The sequence below is a fragment of the Porites lutea genome, chromosome 4 (genome assembly GCF_958299795.1).
Source record: "Porites lutea chromosome 4, jaPorLute2.1, whole genome shotgun sequence".
Taxonomy (NCBI): domain Eukaryota; kingdom Metazoa; phylum Cnidaria; class Anthozoa; order Scleractinia; family Poritidae; genus Porites; species Porites lutea.
The window spans coordinates 11,704,362-11,725,923 of record NC_133204.1 but is presented as its reverse complement, the minus strand read 5'-3'; the positions used below and the strand labels follow the sequence as shown (position 1 = coordinate 11,725,923).

The window sequence follows — 21,562 nt, the reverse complement described above, 5'->3', positions numbered from 1 at the left end:
AATTTTTCTACTTATAGCAATTCACGGTCTGAAATAACTTTCTAAAAGTGGAAACCACAAGCTGAGATAACCGACCCGTGAATCCCTCCTCCATTTTGTTCTTTAACGCCTGTCTGCACAAATCCTTAAAACACAAGGCACCTGTTAGTTGTGAATTGAAGGCTCTGGAAAGAAGAGATAACTCTTCTGAGTTGATGGAGAAGTATTTTTCCTCTCCCTTGCATTAACTACAAAATAACCGTTTTTAAAAGAAAAAATGCAGCGTTTTTTTTAATTTTCTTATCTTTTAAGACACCATCGGTTGTTTTGGGTTGGTGTGATAGATAATCAAATGTAACAAGTTTCAAAGCATTTTTCCTAAGGTGTTTACCTTTGATGCCAGTGAAGCGTTAAGTGTTTTATTGAGAACACTCCTCCAACCTGCTTGACTATCAAAGACAGTTATCGCAACTGGTAAAAAGCGGAACAAGTTCTTTGGTTCGTTGACCTCGTCAAATTCTGTCTCTGATCTTAAGACAAGTTTGACAGGCCTCAATTGCGGATAAAAGGACCTTTGGCGCCTTTTATGCCAGGTTGACGTCATCGAGGTTCTGAAGCTAAAAGATCTTCTAAATTTAGCGAGAAAGCTCACTCGATTATCATGAAAAATTCATTGATTTAAAGTAGTCTTCTTCCTGACTTTAAGTTAGAAGGGTTGACGTAATTTACAATCTTATTGGTTTTATGTTTCAAAACCTTCCAAAGAAAAATTTCCTCACGATGAAGAAAACCAGATTATACCGGCGTTTTGTGTAGGTAAGTAAAACTTTTGTTGTGTTTCGCTCCAACGCAGCCCTTCCCCAGATTTATCGAGACATGTACTTGTTGTCTAATTTAGGCAGAATTATGGTCAAAGCTGTGAAAGGACAACGAAGGTACAACTGCTTCCTAAACCATCCATCTACCAGCGATAATTCTCTACGCAATCTATTCCACACTGCTTGTCTTCAAAAACAGTTGGCTGTTCCTTTTGTCGCGAAAATCGTCGTAATCAGTCGATATTTTCCGAGCGCATGAACGACAGACGGTAGATAACACCCACTCGAAACTATAGAGTAAACTACGGTATCAAATTGTCGCCGATCGCCGCCGTCAGGGTTTGTTTTCAAGTTAAGGCTGGGTATTTATTGTCCTTGCTTGTTATAGGTCCAGGACTGGCTCAATATTATCAAAGACGACTTTCATGAGTATAGCTCTAGCGTATTTGTATTTTCATTTATTTCATCATTAATTTTATCTGCGACTCTTCACTTTCGTATCAATAAAGATTTCTGTTCTGTAGCAGTAATGAGGAAAAAAAGAAACAGGTTGCAGATCGATTCGACTGAGCTCTAAGCTTCTAGTATCTTAAGGCAAGCTAGTTGTAGAATTTGTTGTCCCTTCATGATTCTTATTTATTTTCCAAAATGCTCTTAAGTTTTGACTGGCAGATGTTTTTCCTATATATCTTGTTTGGACGTTTAAAAATGGTTTGGACTGCAGGTATCTAGGGTTTACTTCTTTTGTCATGCTGAAACTGATCAGAGTATAACAGTAGGAGATTTTTTGAAGGAGAAAATTTTCTTAACTGCAAAACAGTTTGTCCATGTGACTTATTATTTCTATGATGTAACTTATTTTGACCTGGTAGAAGCAATTGTAGATATTGACTTCTGTTGCTACATGAATAGTCTTTGACTTTCGGTAAAGCGGCAATTAAATACAAACTGTCTGCATAATTTATAGTATTCTCTAAACAATGAAAGATTGATTGAAAACTGCAACAAAAAAGAGCAGTTTTATTCCCTTTAGCCTTTTTCTAGCGATTCAAAGCAGCGAAATCGGTAATAGGGCGCTATTTCTGTCTTCATAAGGAGTGAAATTGCCTTTTCTAAATTGCACAAACTGGCTCATGCAATACAAATACTGCCCGTTTGGGTAATTCCTATCCATCTCTCAGTCCAAAAACCTATACAATGTACATCAGTTCAGTGTGTGTGTGTGGGGCGGGGGGGGAGGGGAGGGGGTGCTCTAAGAGGTCATATGGCTCCTAGTTAAATTTTGCCTACCTTTTTGAAAGTCCAAGGTAGCGGCAGCCCACTCGAAATTGTGTACATAATTAAGAAATACCTGCATTCTCAAGTGCAATGACGATTTCCAATAATTACGTCCAGAAGCCTAAAGTTTCTAACTAAGCTAGGGCCTGGGGACTATAGCCATTTGACTTAATTCAATGGGTTGTGAATCATTAGAAAGCTACAAAAATTTATCCTGTTATTAGTGCTCAGGAATAAAAGTATCGTTAAAAGTAGTATATTTATGCATCTTTTTCAAGATATCAAGGTTTCTTATAAGGGCTTTAGCTACTTAATTATTTTACTCCTCGAGATAATTTAAAACTTATTTTGGTGTTTTTAGATAACTGAAAGACATCCAGAGGATTTGTGGTAAAATATGGATCTACCATGGCAATTTCTTTTGTACTTGATCTTACTCAAGTCGATAACAAGAGGTCAAAGTATGTAATTTCGATTGTGCCTTTGTAAAAGTTTGACAGTTGAGCGCAGCTTCCTATCCAGAGTCTTCTTATCTTCCTGTCTCCATAACCTAGAGCTTTTTGTCTTTTCTTTTCTTTCTTTTCTTCGGTCTCGTTCAATATCATTGTCACTTGATTAAGGAAATATGAAATGTGGTTTTAATCTGCGCGTGAGTATATGTCCACTACATCGTAACATTATGATAGTGTGACCAATAAAATGAAACTTCTTCGGTGCTTTCTTGAATAATGCAGCCGACTTTTTTTCTTTTTTTTTACAGAAGACGATTGATACTGTTAAAAGACCGGGAACGACCCTCTCAAAACGAACTCCCTCTGCTGTTCAGTGCTTTTCTTTGACTTTTTATAAGCATAATACGTAACCTTTCTTTCTTTCGCTCTCGACAGCGACAGTTTTATGAAGAGCTGGCAGTATTTTTGCTTTTTAATATAAATTGCCTCATGTAGGCGCATCCAAGACAGTCTTGGATTTTGGTTTCCATGCTGTGGATTCTGAATTCTTTGTTAATTAGTAGCACTCGGATTCCGGATTCCGATCGTTGGTGGGATTCCGGATTCCTTGCGCTGTATTCCTCATTCCAAAGCACAGGATTCCTGATTCTACAGGAAAAATTTCCCGAATAGACCTCTTTACCGATACAGCGGTCATATTGAATTAATTAAATATAAGGAGTATTATAGGATGCCCAGGGGGCACCCGCTCAGTATTTGTGCGCGCCTTTCGGGCAAAAAGAAAACTTTACTGTGATCATTATTACATCTAAACACGTCACAACGATCTTTTTGCCTATTACAATTTTTCCCTAGGAACACTTTAAGAAAAATTGGGCCGAAAAGCGCTCGTAAATACTGAGTGAGTATATCTGATCGTGCTCATGCCCCCTGATACTCCTTAAATATGGCCGCCGTATCGGTAAAAAGGTCTATTCCGGTTCCCACAAGCAAAAATGTCCCGGATTCGGGAACCCGTATTCCGTTCCATAATACTAGGCGACCATAATAAAAGGCGAATATAAAAACATGAACTTAATACTAGGAAAATCATAAAGATCGCCCATCAAAAGTTCAATGCATGATTCAAGGATTCCTTCAGTTTGTCACATATGAACTCTCTTAATCTTTACAGTCTTCCAAATGTTTCTGATGGACCAAAAAGGCGAAAACGCGCAAGTTCTAGATACTGTCAAGCTTCCCACATGCACACATCTGGATATAAAACATGACGTCACTTTACGTGGTGGAATCAAGTCCGGGAATTTTACAAAGCTTGGTTACTTGAGAGACATGCAGACGTGTATAGACGCTTGTTGTCAAGATGAAAAATGTGACGTAGCATTTATGCCAGGTCATGTGTGCTATTCAGTGAGCTGTTTTAATGAAAAGCTTTGTGAGAGTATTCCAGCCGTGCCTTCCATTGCAGCCAATAGGAGCGTAAGGATTTCTCATGTGGTCCGCGGTGGAGGAAAGGGAGATGATGTAGAACAGTTTAAGAAAACGCAGGGGATGTCAAGATATAGTAAGATAACAGTTTCATACTTTAATTTTATCTTGCTTATTTATTGCTTGACGTTGATCAGTGTAACCTTCTAGACTGACAAAACTGAACCTTCCTACTAGTCTAGTCCTAGTACCTAACTCGCGCACATATTTAAATATTTAGTTTATTAAATGTTAAAAACAGGTTCAGCCCGGTAGATGCTTCCAAACGTATAGTGAATATAGGAGTGACATCATTTAGCTAAGAGAAACTAAATGGGCTAAGATTTGGTTGATGAACCTATTCAAGCCCAATAACGCCTCGGTCCTCGTGCCTCTTGTGACGTAATCGGTTTTTTAAAATTTTTAGTTGATAGTCCAGAACTACACAAAAAAATATCATGCATAAAACTGTTCTGCACAGTTTTCCAACCGCTGGAAGCCAGGAGGAGCCCAAAAAGTTGAAAGAAATTGAAAAAGATAAGCGAAAGAAACAAGAATAACAGAAAACTCCCTCTATCTTTTAAATTTCACGAACATCGGACCAATAATTTAAAACTTGAATTGTTTCCTTCACATTCTTGGCCCAAAACGCTGTATAGTTGCAAACACAGCTTTTACCTTGAAAACATCATGTCCTGGAGAGTTTACAAGTGGCGACAAAATTAGACGAAACACTTTGCCCTGAAGGGCCTTTTTGTAGTTTTATCGATTTCAAAACCTCCATGAGGTGTTGTGCCGCTGTACAACTACCCGTAGGAAACTACAAACACCCCAACTTTAAATGGAGGGGAGAGAGAAGCGGGGGGGGTTATGGATTGTTTTGTTCTCTGAAATTACCCTACTTGAGTACAAATAAGGTAACTTCTTAGCGTATCATGAATTAATTAAAACTTGCTTATCAATTTTATTTTGTCTCTTTTCGTCCTCGCAGCTAATGAAAACAAAGATCAGTGCACACCTAGTAGAATAATCATAAATCACACTCTAAAAGGAGGGAAAACAGCTGGCGAACTCAAGGATTTAGGCCTGGTGGAAAGTGTTGAAGATTGCATCGACAAATGTTGCGAAGAAAAAACCTGTGAAGTTGCATTTTTAGTGGATAAAAAGTGTCACTCTGTAGAGTGCTATGGAGATGAACTTTGTCAAATTGAACCTGTAGAAGATGACAAATTTTCGCCCACTGTTGTTTATATGAACGTACGAAACGGCAAAAGAATGAAAGATAAAGGTTAGTTAATTAGTAAGTACGTTAACGTGTCTCAGTAACGGTGATAATTAAGGAAGGCAAGAGGGCAAGGCAAACTAAGCACAAGTTAAACAACTATCTACTTGCGTTGACCTACTTAAAAGGAGGTCCAATAATTGCATGTCTTACAATTACCGAAATTATTGGTGTTGTACAACGCAACTTTGTTGTTAGCTTAAGGTGCTTACCAAAAGTCAGACGGCCAACCAAAAAAGTCAATGTATTTGGCTTTTTTCGACTGTTTTCGATAACAAAAACCAACATCTGGCGTTCAAGAGGCTGAGCGCGGCTAAGTTAGTGGTCAGCGCGTCGTACTCGCAATCCGGCAGTCCCGGGTTCGAGTCGCGCATTGGCCACTTGCTGGAATTGTTCTCGGTCGTCCAAATTTGAGTTCAAATCCTCAGCCTCGCTTGTAAATAGCTAACTGGTTGCCTCCTGCCAGTTGGGGTTCTTACTCCAGTATTTGTTTCTAACCCAGTATTTGAGAGGAGTGCCTCATGTAAACTAGCTGGATAAGCTAAGTGCACTTTCCACCGTAAACAAACTCATTTTATCTATTCAGTATTTATTTTTATTTCAGACTGATCTAGCTGGACAGACCTGACTAAATAATGTAGCGGAATTCTCTTGGTTATGACTGGACTTGTCTGTCCAGACAATTTATCTTTAGTCTGCTAAGAAGGAATGATGAGTCACTGAATTCTTACCTTCCCTTTTTCCCTTTCAACAGAAACGTGTAGTTCGCCATGTGTGTCAGGAGTTTGCACGGCCAAAAACAAGTGCACGTGTGATCGGGGATTTGAGGGTTCCGATTGCAACCAAACGGCTACCAAAGGTACCAAAAGTGAAGAGAAATTAAAGTTTTAAATTAACCCTTTCGCTCTGAAAAAGGCCTAAGTGAAAAAACAAAACAAAACAAAAACAAACAAACAAAATTTAAATTTTTGGAAAATCCTAAGATTTAAATACTACTATTCAAAAGTTCTGTCAAGAGGGGAACAATTATTCAAAAGATTTTGCCCAGAAGAGGCAAACTTTAGATTGAAAAAACATCTCGCCGTAATTTGGTTTAGGAGTGAATGGGTTAAACATCATGCAGTGCAACCTCAGTATAACAAGATTTGTGTTCGATTTATTACATTTGATCACTTGATTCTGAAACTGAGATAGGCACTTCTATTCCCATCAGTGTGCTAAAAAACTGAATAGCACCAGGATGTCTCAGGAAAACACTGTTCTAGACGCATGCTTATCTCGGGTAGCCAATTTGGTCAGATTACAATGCCAAATTTATCCACAATTTGCCAAGTTCAGGCCCCAGTAGTTCACAAGGTGGATATTTTTGTGCCCAATCGGAGGCTAGCATCTATAGCGCTGCTTTCGTGATTTTCTTATAGGACAGACTCTACCTACAAACTCGATTGTCGCCGTACATAACGATTTTCTCTAAATATAACTCTACTGGTACCGATTAAAGTCAATAAAAAATTTGCGCGGGAAATCGAGAAGGTGGCTGTTTACGCCTACTCGGCATACTTGTCAGGCACGTACAGGAGAAAATTCCTCGCCCCGTAAATTTTGTTGTTGAAAGTTTCTACTCAGTGACACAAAAGGGTTGAATGAAAATGGTAGAGTAAACTTGGAGAGTGTCATGAACAAACCTAGAAGCACTCCATGAATAATAAATGTACGAGGTTATAAGGAAATCTTACCTTTCGTTTTGTATTGTTTTGCTAACACGCTAAATTATGGAATATCGTCGGTTTTGTGGGCCCCATTTTTACCGAAAACTCTTCTTGAAGAAGCTTCCCTGCACGAGCCACACAAATACGGCGAAAAGTCGAGTTCACAGGTAAAATTCTCCGTATAAGAAGATGACGAAAGCAGAGGCCTCCGATTAGGCACAAAAACAGTTTTTGTGTCCAGTCAGAGACAAGTATTGGAATGAGTCGTGGCAAGAGACTATAAAGGGGACAGAGAGGGCATCCCCCATATACACCCTATTCCATAGGTAATTCGTCTCGAGTTATTTTTAGAACCGCAGATCCCAAGGGGCATTGGACAACAGCCAATCACATAGCGCGAATGTATTCCGCGTGGACGACCCACGCTAGAGTCACGCGTCCTCCACGAATTGACGCGGAACAAAAAGGGGGAAGACGCGGAGAGCGATTTTGCTATTCCTTTTGTCGACGAAAACGACTACAGCGAGATTTCTGCGAAAGCCGTGTCAGCGAAACGGAAATTAAAAAAGAATCGCCCTTCCTCTCTTGTATAGAGCTAACAGCACAGCAGGGAAATCCTTAACACACTGAATATTCTCTCAGGATCATTTATAATTTACAGTTTGAAGAGAGCAATTTCTGGTTTGATATTCATTCCTTTATTAGTCTTTTATTATTCAACAAAAATAACACTTGGCGTCCTACTTGCCTTATTAGGAACTTTAAGATCCAACGGCGCGACGGCGACAAGAACGTCGCTTAAAAAGTGAATTTGAGTTTTTTTCAGCCTTTATAGCGATTATTCCTACCCACTTACTTTGTCAATTGTAGGCGAACCCTCCTGAAGCTGAATTTCAAGGGACCATATTCAAGCTGAGAAAGAGAAGTAAAATTTCGTCGTTGCTTGTTTACGTCCTCCATAGAACGCGAAATTAGGCATTTTCACGTCGTAGTCGTGCAAAAACAGGAAAGAAATGAACAAAAAAGTGTGTTGCACGTGCGAAGTTGTTGTTTTGCTAATTAAACCTATTGTTTTTTTGACGTTCTAGTTGTCGTCCGCGTCGTTGGATCTTAAACTCCCTAATTGTACAAACGACCGGTTTCAATAGACCGGCGAAATTTCTCATTTTATTAAAGCACTGAGGTTACGACAATTTCGAGTTAAACTGATTTCACGGGTTGTCAAAGAGTCCAGCGATTCCTTTTTCCCAGGTGAGCGCCGACTCATTTCGCTTCCATATTCAGGAATGCTCTCGATCTTTTTACGCTTTCATTGCCTTTCGCCCGACATGTTTTGCACCGCGTTTAGTCATGCGAAACCTCCACGAAACATCCACGCCTCGCGCGAGGTAACTTTATCCCGATTCTAAAAATAACTCGAGACGAATTACCCATGGAATAGGGTGTATATGGGGGATGCCCTCTCTGTCCCCTTTATAGTCTCTTGGTCGTGGAACTGGTTAGTTAAGAGTGGCATCCTAGGGGCTCTCTAAACCCCTCTTGAAAACTTTCGACGCAGTTCGTCTCGACCCAACTGACCGTCCCCGGGTCTCCGAGTATGCATCATAACGCGGTAATAGTAAGATTTTTTGTAACAAAATAATCAGTATAACATTGCGTTAAAAAAAATTCCCTACACATGCACACAAGGATGTAGTTGAGCTTCAGACGGTTTGGTTTGATCAGCATAGCTGGCTTGACAATAGATAACTCTGTCTTGTCACTTGCAAAACTGTTGTTAAGGTTATTATAATAATAACAGGATTTTGTGGGTTCTCTGGATGTGGTGATTATGGAAAATGTTCATTCAACGACACTTGCATTTGCGAAAAAGGATACTTTGGTCACCTGTGCAATGAAACACGTGAGTAATTAAACTATAACATAAGGAAGGGATCAATGGTAATAACACCAACGGAAAATTTCTTTATGCGAGTTTTTAAAAAAGGCAATATGTGGCTGTTTCCCGTTTGCCAAAACCCACAGATTTTTTACCTTCAGCTCTGTTAGAGAAGGGTCTACAACAAAATTGTCTTTAGTTCAGTTAGTGCCTTTAAGAGTACAATTAATCTTTTTGAACCTCCTTTAAAGGTCTGTTTTATTACTTTTAGTTCTTTTCTAATTTCATGGTTTACAAAGTAATCTCTTTGTTGACCGATAATTTATGTCTTGTGGAATTGCCAGTCAATAAATTGTTTTACTCCTGGTCATGTTATGGACTGCAGTTAAATTTTAGGAAAATACTTTACTATGTTTTTGTTACATATATTTTCAAATGAAGCCTGCTTTTAGAAATCAATTTTCTGATGGATCATTTTTTTGCTCTTCCTATTCGGGTCAACTACTTTGAACTGCTTTGAAAAATTCAAGCCCAAGGAGTAATAGCTACACTGCTTTGTTTACCTACGTGAGAATATGTGTAGGAAAACAAAAATTCCTGTTTTGAATTATTCTCTACAGTTACCTGTAACCCACCTTGTGAACATGGAAGATGCATCGACAATACCTCAAATACCACAAAATGTTATTGCGTAATCGGTTGGGAGGGACAGTTCTGCAACAAGTCAAATGGAGGTGAGAAAACGCGATCTAAACAAGTAGTAGCTTACAACAGCCTTAAGTTGGATCCTCAGGCAATGTTTTACCCATGCTCAGTTAGCTGATTTTGCAAATTTTTTTATTCAAAGTTATCAAATCTAAGTGAATCAATGTAGAATGTTTAATTTAGAAAGATTCTTTTCGTCATTTAAATTTTGCTAACAGTTTTCACCTGTTTATCCCCGGGTTTGATGAAATAGTAAGTTTATACTGCGGCAACGACAGCGACAGCGCTCGATTCCGTGGACTGGACCAAAACAGCAGGAGAAAAAAACATAAATACATTAATTGACACTCAAATAAGGTGTTTTTTTTTTTTCAAAGATGTCATTTAAAACTTACCCTTTTTTGCGTCTCATATACCTTTGTTTGTTTGTTTTTTTAATTTCCTTTTCTTTTTTTTGTTTAATTCAGACAAAAGACTTTATTCTACTTCAGGAGGTGAAGTATTGTTTACAAAATTGGATCAAGAGGCCGAGATGGATATAAAGGTAACAACAACAACAACAACAAAAATCTGGGAGGACTGCTTCCTAGTAAGGCTACTTGGGAGATAAACGTAATCAGAGCAAGTGACACATACACCAACCCACGACCAGGCCAGTATACCACACGCATGAGCACAGGCAAATCACCCGGGCAGCCGTGGCAGGGCATGGACAGTTGATTCGCCCTCATTAGGGCTCATCTTCATAGAACAGCCGTCAGACTTCTGTACGGTCAATGCCCTAATAAGGGCGAAACAGGTTTCCATGACTATCAGTCTTCCCAGGTGGTATGGCTGTGTGCATGCGACCACGCCCATTGGTTGGTGCACTTTTGTCACTTGCTCTGACTTATTTTTCTTATTTGGGAGATGCACAAATTCTTCTTCTTCTGTTAAGGCTGAATTTTAGCGACTAGATATTGACTATTTTAGCAATGTTGCTAAAATGGTTTCACATATTTTAAACAAGAATGCCTCGCAGGAAAGTTTAAGGATGCGCTAAGTAGATTTATAAGCACAAAATGCTTACTTGCTGTGCCATTATTTGCAATTGTAAAAATGTGACCATCGAAGAGACTATATAAGGCTTATCAAGGCTGTTGCCAGTACACAGCAAAAGTAAACCCAGTTTCCCCTCGCCCCCTCTATCTTGGTCATCATATTGTTCAGCTAACTGATTCTCGGTTTTAGCCAGAACGGGCAATCCAATTCAGTTTTTTTTTTTATGTTAAGAGTTTCATTTCTTTTTTTATAGAAAGCAGTTTTGTACAATGATTGAAAGCGCTCTATGGATTGAGATGTAGACTTAATGTACGGTAAAACGGGCAACAGCTGCTCGTTTTAACACCCAAGAATCAAACCAGTCTTACAACAAATCAGGTTGCTGAGGGTTGCGAAAAGTTGTTACAAAAAGGAGAGGTTAGTTCTACTTTTTGTGCCAACAAAATTGTAAAAAAAACTGTGGATGTTGCGCTTTTTACGGGTCCAACGCAAACTTGTTTTCCAGCAGGTGACGTAACTCCCGTGTACGGTGTGACTGTCGCGTTGTTTTATCCAATCAGAACTCAGTTTCATGCAAATTGCAGCAACCTGATGCGTTCCAAAACATGTTTCCCGGTGGGTGGTCAAACGCGCCAACATGGCTTATAAACTTGTTTTGCAACAAGTTGTACAGTTTTTGTTGCCCGTTTTCCCGCAACTTTAGACATGGTTAGTTACTAGTACGACACGATAACAAGGGGTAATCTCCTTTTTCATTTCAGATTCATCAGATACCTTCCAAAGGAGCTGAGTCTATTTCAGCACTTGCTGTGGCCATCGGTTGTGGTGTAGCAGCAGCAGTCGTGGGAACAGCCACTGTCGCATTTATCGCGAAAAAAATACTGGGTAAAAAATCTACAAATTATGAGTTGCTAAGAACACCTATAAGACATAAGACATGACAAATATATTCACCATCAGTATCACAGCTATTTCTTAGTATTGATACGAGGTGAGCAAGGAAGGAATTTAGGAATTATAGTGTTTTCTTTGGTAGGCTGACTGCAGCGCTTCGTTTAGTTGTCTAAGTGCTACAAATTTTTTATTCAAATAGTAACCTAAAGGAGCTGTGTCACGAAATTCAGCCAAATTTGGAAATTACAAAATGCCCGTTAAATCAAGATAAACATAAAAATAACCGCTTAAAACTTTTGAGCAAGGTTTAAATAACATAACAGAAACAACAGATGCCATGGATTGAAAAGGATTGAAATTAGGGTTTTAGACAACTGTTCAGCCTAACAGTTTTTCAAAGCTGATCCCTGCTGCTTGCAACTTCAAAAATAATGCTCTGGAGACATAGTTGTTTGTCTCGGATCTCTGATTTTGTCATTTGCCTGTAATTTCTTTGCTACTTTAAGTTCCATAGCGATTGAGGGTGAGTGATTGTCAAAATTAATCAAAATGAACTGGACTGCCCTGACACAGCCCCTTTAAAGTTAAGTAAGAATTTTTATTCATAAAATCATAAGCAAGACAACCTAGTGTAACTGTGGACTGCAAGCTCTACTTCCTTTATGCTTTGCTGTTATGATATTTAAAAGATTAATCGTCAGTAGATTAACAAGTCCAGCTCTAAAAAAAAGAAACAATATATACTCCCAATTTGGCGTTGCTGCGAACTGTGACGTCATTGAAGTGGCCATAGCCTTATGCTTCACTAAGAGTAAACTGACAAAATCATTTTTGTAAAAAAATTTATAAAAGGAAACAAAAAAGATGAAGGCATCAACAGATAGTTAAAAAATGATACAATTGAAATCTTGAATTCGCATTTGGCTGCGACGGGGACCTCTGTTGTCGTTGAAGATGTCCTCCATTAAAAAAAATCAAATTTATGAAAATAATGGGGATGGTCAACGTCTTTCAGGTGGCTTGAGGTATATAATATGCCTTGTTTGGACCTTTTGCAAGATACTACTGTTTTATACCTTTTTGCCCAAGAAAGGCCGACTTAACTTTCATTTTTGCTTAAAATATAGTTACGTCGGTGATGTCGTAATATCTCGTTACCATAAAACCCGACTGACACCAAACTTTGTCAAATTCCAGGTCAAAATATTTTACACAGTATTCAAGAAAACTCTTAGGGGTGCCCGTCCCCCTTTTACAGGAGTTAAATTGCACGTCATAAAGTGTTCCAAGAAACACTTTTTTTAGGAAATTTAAGGCCTTGGTTGTCATGGAAGCGACTACAATTAGCACCGTACTTATAAAACAACGTTCAAAACAGCAATCTCACCAGCTACCTGGGGGTACAGCAAAATGGTGCTCATATCAGGCCAATCTCGTTTTGTTGTTGGTCCGGACAAACATTATAAAAGTCAACAAAAAGCTGGCTTTCCACGTAATCTGTTTAAAACAAGCAGTTACACTAGTTGATCTTACAATGATTTTTAACACTTCTGGCTTTCGATAACTGTGGAACGATAAGCTGGTGGAGGCAAGTAGGTCTATAATTAAAAGCTATCTTTACGGCCAATTGTATATAAATATAAATACTATACTTGTAAGCAGTGTAAAAATGTTTATTAAATAAAAGACAGGGTTAAATCGACATTCGTTGTTCTTGCTTTTCTTACTATAGAAGGCGACAAGTTTCCATGGCAACCAAAGCTGCTTCAGAAAACTTAACTCAGTTTGGTTATTTTTAGTTATAAACAAGGCGAGGAATTATTGAATATCTAGTGAGAGTATTTGAAAGTATTTATCACAACGATTTCAAAACTAAAGCTCCGGTTAAGTACATAACTCAAGGGACATAGCGTTTCAAAATTCCTAATCTTATTTTGAAAGGGATTACTTTGGAGACAGTGCCTGACACGGAAATTGCCTTCCCTTTATCTTCTCTTCTAACAAATCCTCAGTGTCCATTTATTTTCCCTGGACACGAACCTTCAATTATCCCTCAATGTCAAAATAAAATAGGTCCTAAAAACTAACGCACACATTGATTTAAGGTGATTCCCTGGTTTTGCACTGCGTATAACAAGATGGCCTCCGTAAAAAAGAGCATGTGAAGTAACTTTATTAAAATGAAGTTGACCGAAGAGAAACGCTATTGCAATTTTTGCTTGCGGTTGTTTCTTTCCGAGGTGAGACTCAATGTGGTGGGAATGTGCATAACGTAAGCAGTACGCGTGTTGCTGAGTCCGACTTCCTCACGGAGAACCTCGATAGTGGATGTTTAATTTGTGCTTATTCACTTTGATTTTCATTTAAACGCTTTCTTTATCACATTGTATCCTAAATGTGATATCTCGATGTAAATTCTGTAAAAACGGATTTTTTAATACTTTCTTTCCCCTTTTACGTACATTCTATTTTAAAACACGCCCCAGTCCTCTATCAAAAATCAAGCAAAATGCATTTGGTGCGCACTTTCTGCAGCTCTACCGCAAAAACGAGTACGGTGACCCCCATTTTTTATTTCATGATTTTAATAAGGACAGTGCTTCCTTTCGGTGAGAAAAAAATTGGCTCAAATCTACGTTCACTTTTTTGGCAATTTTACTAAATTGTACGGATTGAGCTATCACGTGTCGAATAGCGCGTGTCCAATTTAATTCTACTTTGGAGCGTAAAGTAAAAACAAGGGCATTAAAAGGCATTTTTCTGGTACATAAGTGGATAAACAATACATTAAAGTCAAATTCTGTGCGATACCACATGATCATTGAAAAAATCTTTCCTTTTTGTCTAGTTTTGGGCTGCGCCCGGATTTTGTCAAAAGGTCCAAAATAGCCGTATTTGTCAGCACTGTGACGTCAAAACGAGCACGGTGACCCCCACTTTTTATTACTTTTTATCATCTTCTTGACTTGTTACATCAGTGTACCAAGTTTCATATACAATCTATGTTAGGTTCTTTTACTAGGGAATCACCTTAAGTTAAACGCAATGCATCCCATAAGCGAAGGCTAATCTTAGATGGTCAGTAGATTGAAAAAATCAGTTCTTGATTTTCGCTCGGGGCTACCAGCCAGCTTAAGCAACGAGAACGGCTGACTTCCTGAACGTTAGGAATGGTAAACCGGAAGTTTAATTTTTCGATTGTAATACAGTGGAACCTTTATTTAAGGTACACCCTGGGACCAAGGGCATGAAAGGAGGTTGGGATGGGGTTTGTTAATAATTAACCAAAAAGTAAAATAATTTCCATTTTTTCTGCCTCGGAATCTGCTGCAGTCATTATTCCATGAAGCAAGATAACGTATAAAAAGTCAAGGTTAACTTATCTCTGCGATGTTGTATGTTTAATCCCCACAACTGCAGTACATTGATTTAAGTGAGACAGTTCATGTCTTGAAAGCTGTCGCCATGGTGACTCGTCAACACTAAAAACTTATCAACGATTTTTGTGGTCAGTCACTTTTTGAGGGCTAAGGTGTTCCCTGAATGGAATTTAAACAGTTTTAGAGGTAACAAATACAAAGATTATGAGAACTTTTTTCGGCTTTTGATTTTGTGTCCCCTGTATGCAGGTGTCCCAAGGGAGAGGTTCCACTGTACGACGTTATAGGGTGACATCACCGACTGAGAAAGAAATGATTAACTTCCGGATGTTCTTTTCAAGGGAAGTCGACATTTTCGTTGCAGCGTGCACTACATCCCCATAAGCTCAAGTTTAACATTTTAGCGTACTTTGCGACTGCCCTGGTCCTGAACAACCAATATATCACGTGAATTTTTCTAACTTTTTTACAATTTGATACAAAGTCATCGTGTGTTGTAAGGCAAATATAACAGCAGTCTGATATAAAAACGGCTTGCAGCCCAGCATTTGCTTTCCACGATTTGCTAATAACCCATTGCTCATTACGTGTAACTTTGCTTATGTAGAGCACCCAGATGGATGGAGAGCTATAAGGTAGAAAATGACCAGCCTCGTTCCCAGGCGAGTTCGCGCTGTCCAAGTAACCAGTGAAGGCTTGGAACCGAATTTTCCCGACAAGCTTGACAGGTGACGTCACATCCAAAATCGCTGGAAGACTGGGAACAAGGCTTTAAAGTGACAGCTCAGCACAGGAAGTTCGGGAACTAAACGAAAACTAAAACAGCAAAAGGGAGCCCATTCCCTGCCAGCTCACTGCCAATTCTTCCCAAGGGGAAAACGCTGTTCACCAAAGAATTCGTCTACCTATAGTGGAACCAGAAATAGTCCGCTTAAAAGGCGCTCTTCCTCTGTTTATTTAGTCTCTGTAAAGACCCTTTTCTAATGAGTTCACTTTCAGAGATGCGTATATGAATAAGTCCTTACCGTGACACAGTAAAGGAGATTGGTTCGCAACTTGAGGTGGTCATATTCCACGGTTTCCGAAGGCCTGGATAAGACCACAGCATACCTTATCGACCATCAATTTATTTCGAAAAGTAAAGAGTACAGTTGCCCATGTATAATCGTTATTGCGTTAGAAGAAGATATAAAAATGTTTTAAGGGCGTACTATACTGACGTCTCTGTACGTCTAATCCTTTAAGCCTTAACAGATCAGAATTCAACTTCTCATTTGTTGTCCCCATATGTTTTCTATAGAATTAGTGGGTAGAACTTGCTGAAGTGTCAATTAGATTCATCTTCTGTGATCATGTCGTTAATTCTCATCACTAATCTGTTTTATAAAGCGATGATATCACAAGAAGAATTTTGAAGGTGATTACTCTCTGGAGCAGATTGTTATTGTGATCAAAATTTTGACTGCCCTATTCTTTTCAGATTTCGAAAGTAGAAGTAATAAATAATTTCCTCGCCAAATTTCAAGTCAAAATTCCAATGATAAGACCACTTATTTTAACATAAAGCTCAGGTTTGCCTTGCCGCCATTACTCGATTCAAGAAGTGGCTGTGAGCCACATAAAGATCTGGAACTAGTTGGAGAAAGAGGCATGTGACGTCAGACTCGCATCATTGCTCGCAGGCGGAATACATGTATACTGACAAGCATTTTAGAAGTGACTCGGGCTAAAAGCAGTTAAAATTAATATAAAAGGAAAAAACAACTGAGATGCAATTACGTCCATACAAAGTTTTAGTAACAGAAGTTAAGTCAATTCAGAGGGCAAACATTACTGAGACATTACGCTATGATTTGTAGAAAACTCCCTTGTCAAAATATCACCGTGTAATACTGTATAGAAGAAGGTTTGGTGGTTGGTTTTGGCGAAATTCTTACAAAGCAAGAAGATAAAAAGTAGTTATCAATCTCTAATGAATAGACTAAGCGTAGCGACATTCTGGAACCGGTTAATTCTGAGAGTGATAAATACATGATCATTTTATGACATTATACTGTGAAAATAATTTCGTTTATCAAGTAATAGCATACGGCATTTAGTAGCTACAGAGAACCTTCAATAAACTATGGAATCTTTCATAACATTTTAATTAAAAAAAACGCCAGTTTGCAAAGTAATTTCAAGCTGACCATTAGAAAACATATAGCCACTAAAAATAACCAATAGATAAAACCAAAATAGGTTCCCTAGCGGTTTTACGACCAATAGAAAACAGCCTGGGGTGTTGGGTTGTTCTCTGTGGACCATTGGTGATTAAATAAATTGCCTTTTTACCAAGAATGTCAATAACATTAAATTTTAGTGCTTTTACATTTGACAAATTGCATTGAGACCAAATGATACAATCAATGATATCCAATAGTTAAGGCCTTGTGAGCCCTGTTTTTATCATATGGTCGGTGATTACTTTTAGCAGAAAACTCCTTCAAAGTATATTTTATAAACATGATTTTCAATTTAATTGGTTTTGCAAACTGTTAAAAAGGCTATTTTTACTCTGTCAAACATGAGTTTTCTAGATTTCAAATTGAACAGGAAAATTTTACGCAGCGGCGAAATTTTCAAAGCTTCTCAGATGATTCAGTTTCCTGGAAAATTCATCCAAAGCTCGCTTAAAGCTTTTTTTCAGTTATGGCAGGAAAAACCCTAATTATTGCCTTTGTAAACAACGATTTATAACCTCTTATTTTTTGATAAAACAGCAATAAAATAATATTGTCTTAGAATCCTTATAACAAAAAATTGTGAAGTTTATGGACGAACGTTTCATAGGTAGATATTAACAGTGGATAGGAGTTTTCAGTGTTGAAAAAACAAAATGTTCAAAATTAAATGTCACAAGTATTGCGTGTTACTTGCCTGTTTTTATGAAATGTATAAGACTTACTTTGAACAGTGTAAACATATATTTAATACCATACTATTAATGATTTATTCCCAATTCTCTATACGGAAAAAAGTGATGATGACGAAGTTGCTTAAGTGCAAGTCCTTATAAGAGTTTATTTTGGAGATGAAAAATAATACCCGAGAAACAAGCTTCTAATGGCCACTATTTAAGAGTTTCCTGTTTTATTACTAGAAAAGCCAAGGCGAGATAATGCTTTCTTTGTTAATTGTGTGTGTATTTCATCAAGATCCATCAAAAGACAAATTTATTTCCAACCTTCCATTCGTGAGAAGATTAAAAGGTGTTTTCTAGGATTACTAATTAATTCCCTACTAAGCGTTTTAATGAGGATTGAGAGAAATGCAAATTTCTTAACTGTTAATATGGATTATATATTCGATGAGGGTGTCAAACCACTGATTTGCTTCTTGGCCTCAAGACCTGACGCATCAGTCACTGATTGACTCTTTTATGGCCGATTAATACCTGCGTTTATCTGTGACTTTTCTTAACCTAAATTGAACAATTTGCCTGTGAAGTTGTTGTAGCTCTGACTGGAAAAGAAAGGGTACGTAATTCACAAAAAAGTTATATTTTAGTGGTTCGCTTGACCATTGCAACAAAGGGAGAAACACGCAATGTTTTTGGCTAACTCGTCTTCAGGAAATTCATCTACCTCCACCTTAGCCACCAAAAGTGATTCGTGCTCGTCGATTGGTGACGAAACGACATTAAAAAGTGTTCATACTGCGGCCTACTGTATAGTACTTCTACTCTCGTTGTTTGGAAACTCTATGATCATTCTGGTAGTGTACAGGAACCAGCGTATGTGGACCACCTCTAACTACCTCATCGTCAACATGGCCGCGTCAGATCTTCTTCTGCCATTTTTCGCGGTACCCAGGATGATTGTCGAGGTACTGGTAGGCAAGGAGAGGTGGTTGATCGCGGGGACAGGGGGTCTTGTGCTGTGCAAACTCGCCTATTTTCTACAAGACGTGTCCACTGCGGTTTCCGTACAGAGTCTTCTTGCTATAACAGCGGAAAGGTTTTACGCCGTGAAGTTTCCATTAAAGGCTGCGGCAATGAAGTCAAAGATCAGATATGTCATTCCCATTATATGGTTCACAGCAATGGCTCTCCATGCACCATATCTTCAAGTGTTTCAACTGCACCTGACCCACGGAGATTTATATTGCGTTCAGAGGTGGACCATGTCATCTAAAAGCAAATTTATCTACTTTGTTTTAATTCTTAGTTTGGTGTTTGGATTCCCGTTGATTACAATCATAGTTTTGTATGCGGGGATTGTTTACAAATTATTTCGCCAAAAATTGCCGCCCGGAGCCAGAAACTCCATCACCCAGAAACAGCAAAACAGGCGTGCAAAACAAAATAAGAACGTCCTCAGAATGGCTGTTACTGTTGTGGTGATCTTCTTTTTATGTTTTTCACCGTTGGTCATTCTCGCATTGCTTCTGATCACACAAAGCATAGGGAAATGCAAAGCCGAGACATTTCGTATCATCGCGAAATTTCTGGCTCAGTCAAACTGTGCCATGAATGCTTTTGTTTATTATGCTTTTAATTCGCAGTTTCGGCGGGGATTTATTTCTAATTTAAGAACCATTTTTTGCCTAGGTTGTAAGGGAGAAGACCGAATCGGGATAAACGTAAGATATTCTATCTCGAGTCAAAGGATTTCCCTCTTATCAGAAAAAAGGAAACGCACTTGGTCTGGAAGGCAACCATCGGAAACATAGAGGATAGATATAATGAAAAGAATATAAACGAGAAATAAATGGAATATCTTCGTGATGATAAGTAAAACTAGAATTATACCAAACACCTGGAATTCATAAAATTATAATGATCTTCTTTTCTAAATCTAAGAGTAAGAACGTGTATAAAATAATTGAAAAAAATTGGTGAATGAAAATGAACGATAGTCGTTAAAAAAATACCACACAATATTCAAACCTATTTTGTTATTTCTATTACATCGAGGGAATAAATCTGTGTATTTGAATTGGTACTAAATATCCTAGAAACACTATTTGTTCTGCAATTACCATTCCACCTCAGATATAAGATTATAAAATGGTGCGGTGCTGATCAATATTAACTATGTTAGCGTTAGTATTATATATTGTAAACAAAAAAAAAACAAATAAATTTGTGCGATCTGGAGGGCGACCTCGTTACCGAAACAACAACCACTTCTTAAAAATTTTTTTAAGATTAAAATCAACCTTTTCCCCAAATTATAGACTCCAAGAAGAATGTTCAAAGGAAAGATAGAAGCTGTAAAATGTTACAAAATATACCTGGAAAATCTTCATAAGAGCTTATGACGGCAGTAACATGCAAATTTGAGATATAAATTTCATTTAGGAGGTAATTAACGACTACCGTAGATTACTAAAACTTATAGTTAATCCCATGAAAGAGCAAGGTCTCGGTAGCATCAACAGAATTTTATGATAATAGCAACAACTGCCGAATACTGAAGAATATTTAGTTAATCTCCGTCAGGAGAAATATAAATGTCTATTACGTCATCAGCTACACAGTTAAAGAGAAATTTTATTACTCTATCAAAGAGATAGCGCATGGTCGAGTATTATAAAAGCGTTTCGTAAGAGAATTTGTTTTGCTTTACACCATGTAGTTTTTACTTGATTTTCCATTTTAGTTTTCACTCATTTTGAGTAGCATGCAGGCAGAGATCATAACGACTATTAAAGAACACAGCTGGACGTTAATTTCGACCGTAAAATTATTAGAAAGGATCTCCACTATACTGTAGTCCGTTTTCTAATTAGCTCTTTATTCATTTTGACTGTCTTGTAACCATGGAGACCATTTGTTCCATCGTTCATCTCATTTAATTATAAGGCAAAACACTTGAATTGCACTTTTAGAAGGCCCCCTAAGATTTGACATCTATAATAATCCTCTGTAAATTTGTTTAACCCAAGAATACTTGGAACCAATGTCTGGCCAAAGTCAACGAAAAAGAATGCGTATAAAATTGTTTTCTTAGTCGATAGCCGAGTTATACAGGGTGTCTTGCGTCATTAAATTATACTAGTTGATAACGAGCACCGCGAAATGAAAAGGTTCTCAGACAATTAAGAGAACAGTCATCTTTTCAGTCATCTTTCTCAGAATAAATGATAATTTAATCAATGCATGTAGTACAATCTTCACTGCCTTAACGTTTACCATCACAACTAATATGAAAGAACGTCATACAACAGGGCCTTCGAGGCTGACTGCATGTCGGTTAAACTGATACATGGAAAATGAGCAATGGTTAACTGTTGTTGTCGCAGTATTTACTGTAATGCTATTTTTTCACATTATTTAAAGTCAACAGAGCTTACTATCTCTGAAAATGAGTTCCTTAAAAAAATATAATAAACTAATTCGAAACGGTTAGTCCAAAATATTTCAGACTGACCCAGTAAGTAAATCGAAAACTAGAAATTATTTTGCATAAAACGGGAAAGGAAAAATGAAAAATGAGAACAAACTGAAGTAAATAATTGGAAATGATTTTACTGATAGGGATACAGAACAAGTTAGCTGTTGTTCCCATGTTTCATTTTTTTTTCCTTTCCCCCTGCTCGTTTCCCGCTTCCCGTTCCCCGTAGACAAGATGATTAAAAACTGGCATCAATTTTTACAACAACTACTCTGTAAGGAAGAAGAACTGACTTTTA

General features: G+C 37.9%; 2 protein-coding genes across 3 annotated transcripts; both read left to right on the top strand.

The window, feature by feature from the left end:
• The first annotated feature begins 501 nt into the window (after nt 1-501).
• On the top strand, nt 502-15,794 carry LOC140934873 (uncharacterized). Of its 2 annotated transcripts, XM_073384436.1 has the most exons (10): nt 502-795; nt 2,437-2,536; nt 3,702-4,091; nt 4,986-5,282; nt 6,031-6,135; nt 8,787-8,888; nt 9,485-9,598; nt 10,037-10,113; nt 11,372-11,495; nt 15,492-15,794. In XM_073384436.1, exons 2-10 carry the CDS (start codon nt 2,473-2,475, stop codon nt 15,521-15,523), a joined length of 1,305 nt encoding a protein of 434 aa, XP_073240537.1. In that variant the 5' UTR covers nt 502-795; nt 2,437-2,472; the 3' UTR covers nt 15,524-15,794. The 2 variants fall into 2 exon arrangements, with proteins under 2 accessions (XP_073240537.1, XP_073240536.1); XM_073384435.1 differs by lacking the exon at nt 15,492-15,794 and having other exon boundaries at nt 504-795; nt 11,372-11,554.
• A 2,678-nt stretch (nt 15,795-18,472) lies between these two features.
• On the top strand, nt 18,473-19,631 carry LOC140934196 (QRFP-like peptide receptor). Its single transcript, XM_073383866.1, has one exon. It carries the CDS (start codon nt 18,473-18,475, stop codon nt 19,595-19,597), a length of 1,125 nt encoding a protein of 374 aa, XP_073239967.1. The 3' UTR covers nt 19,598-19,631.
• Nucleotides 19,632-21,562: the final 1,931 nt, after the last annotated feature.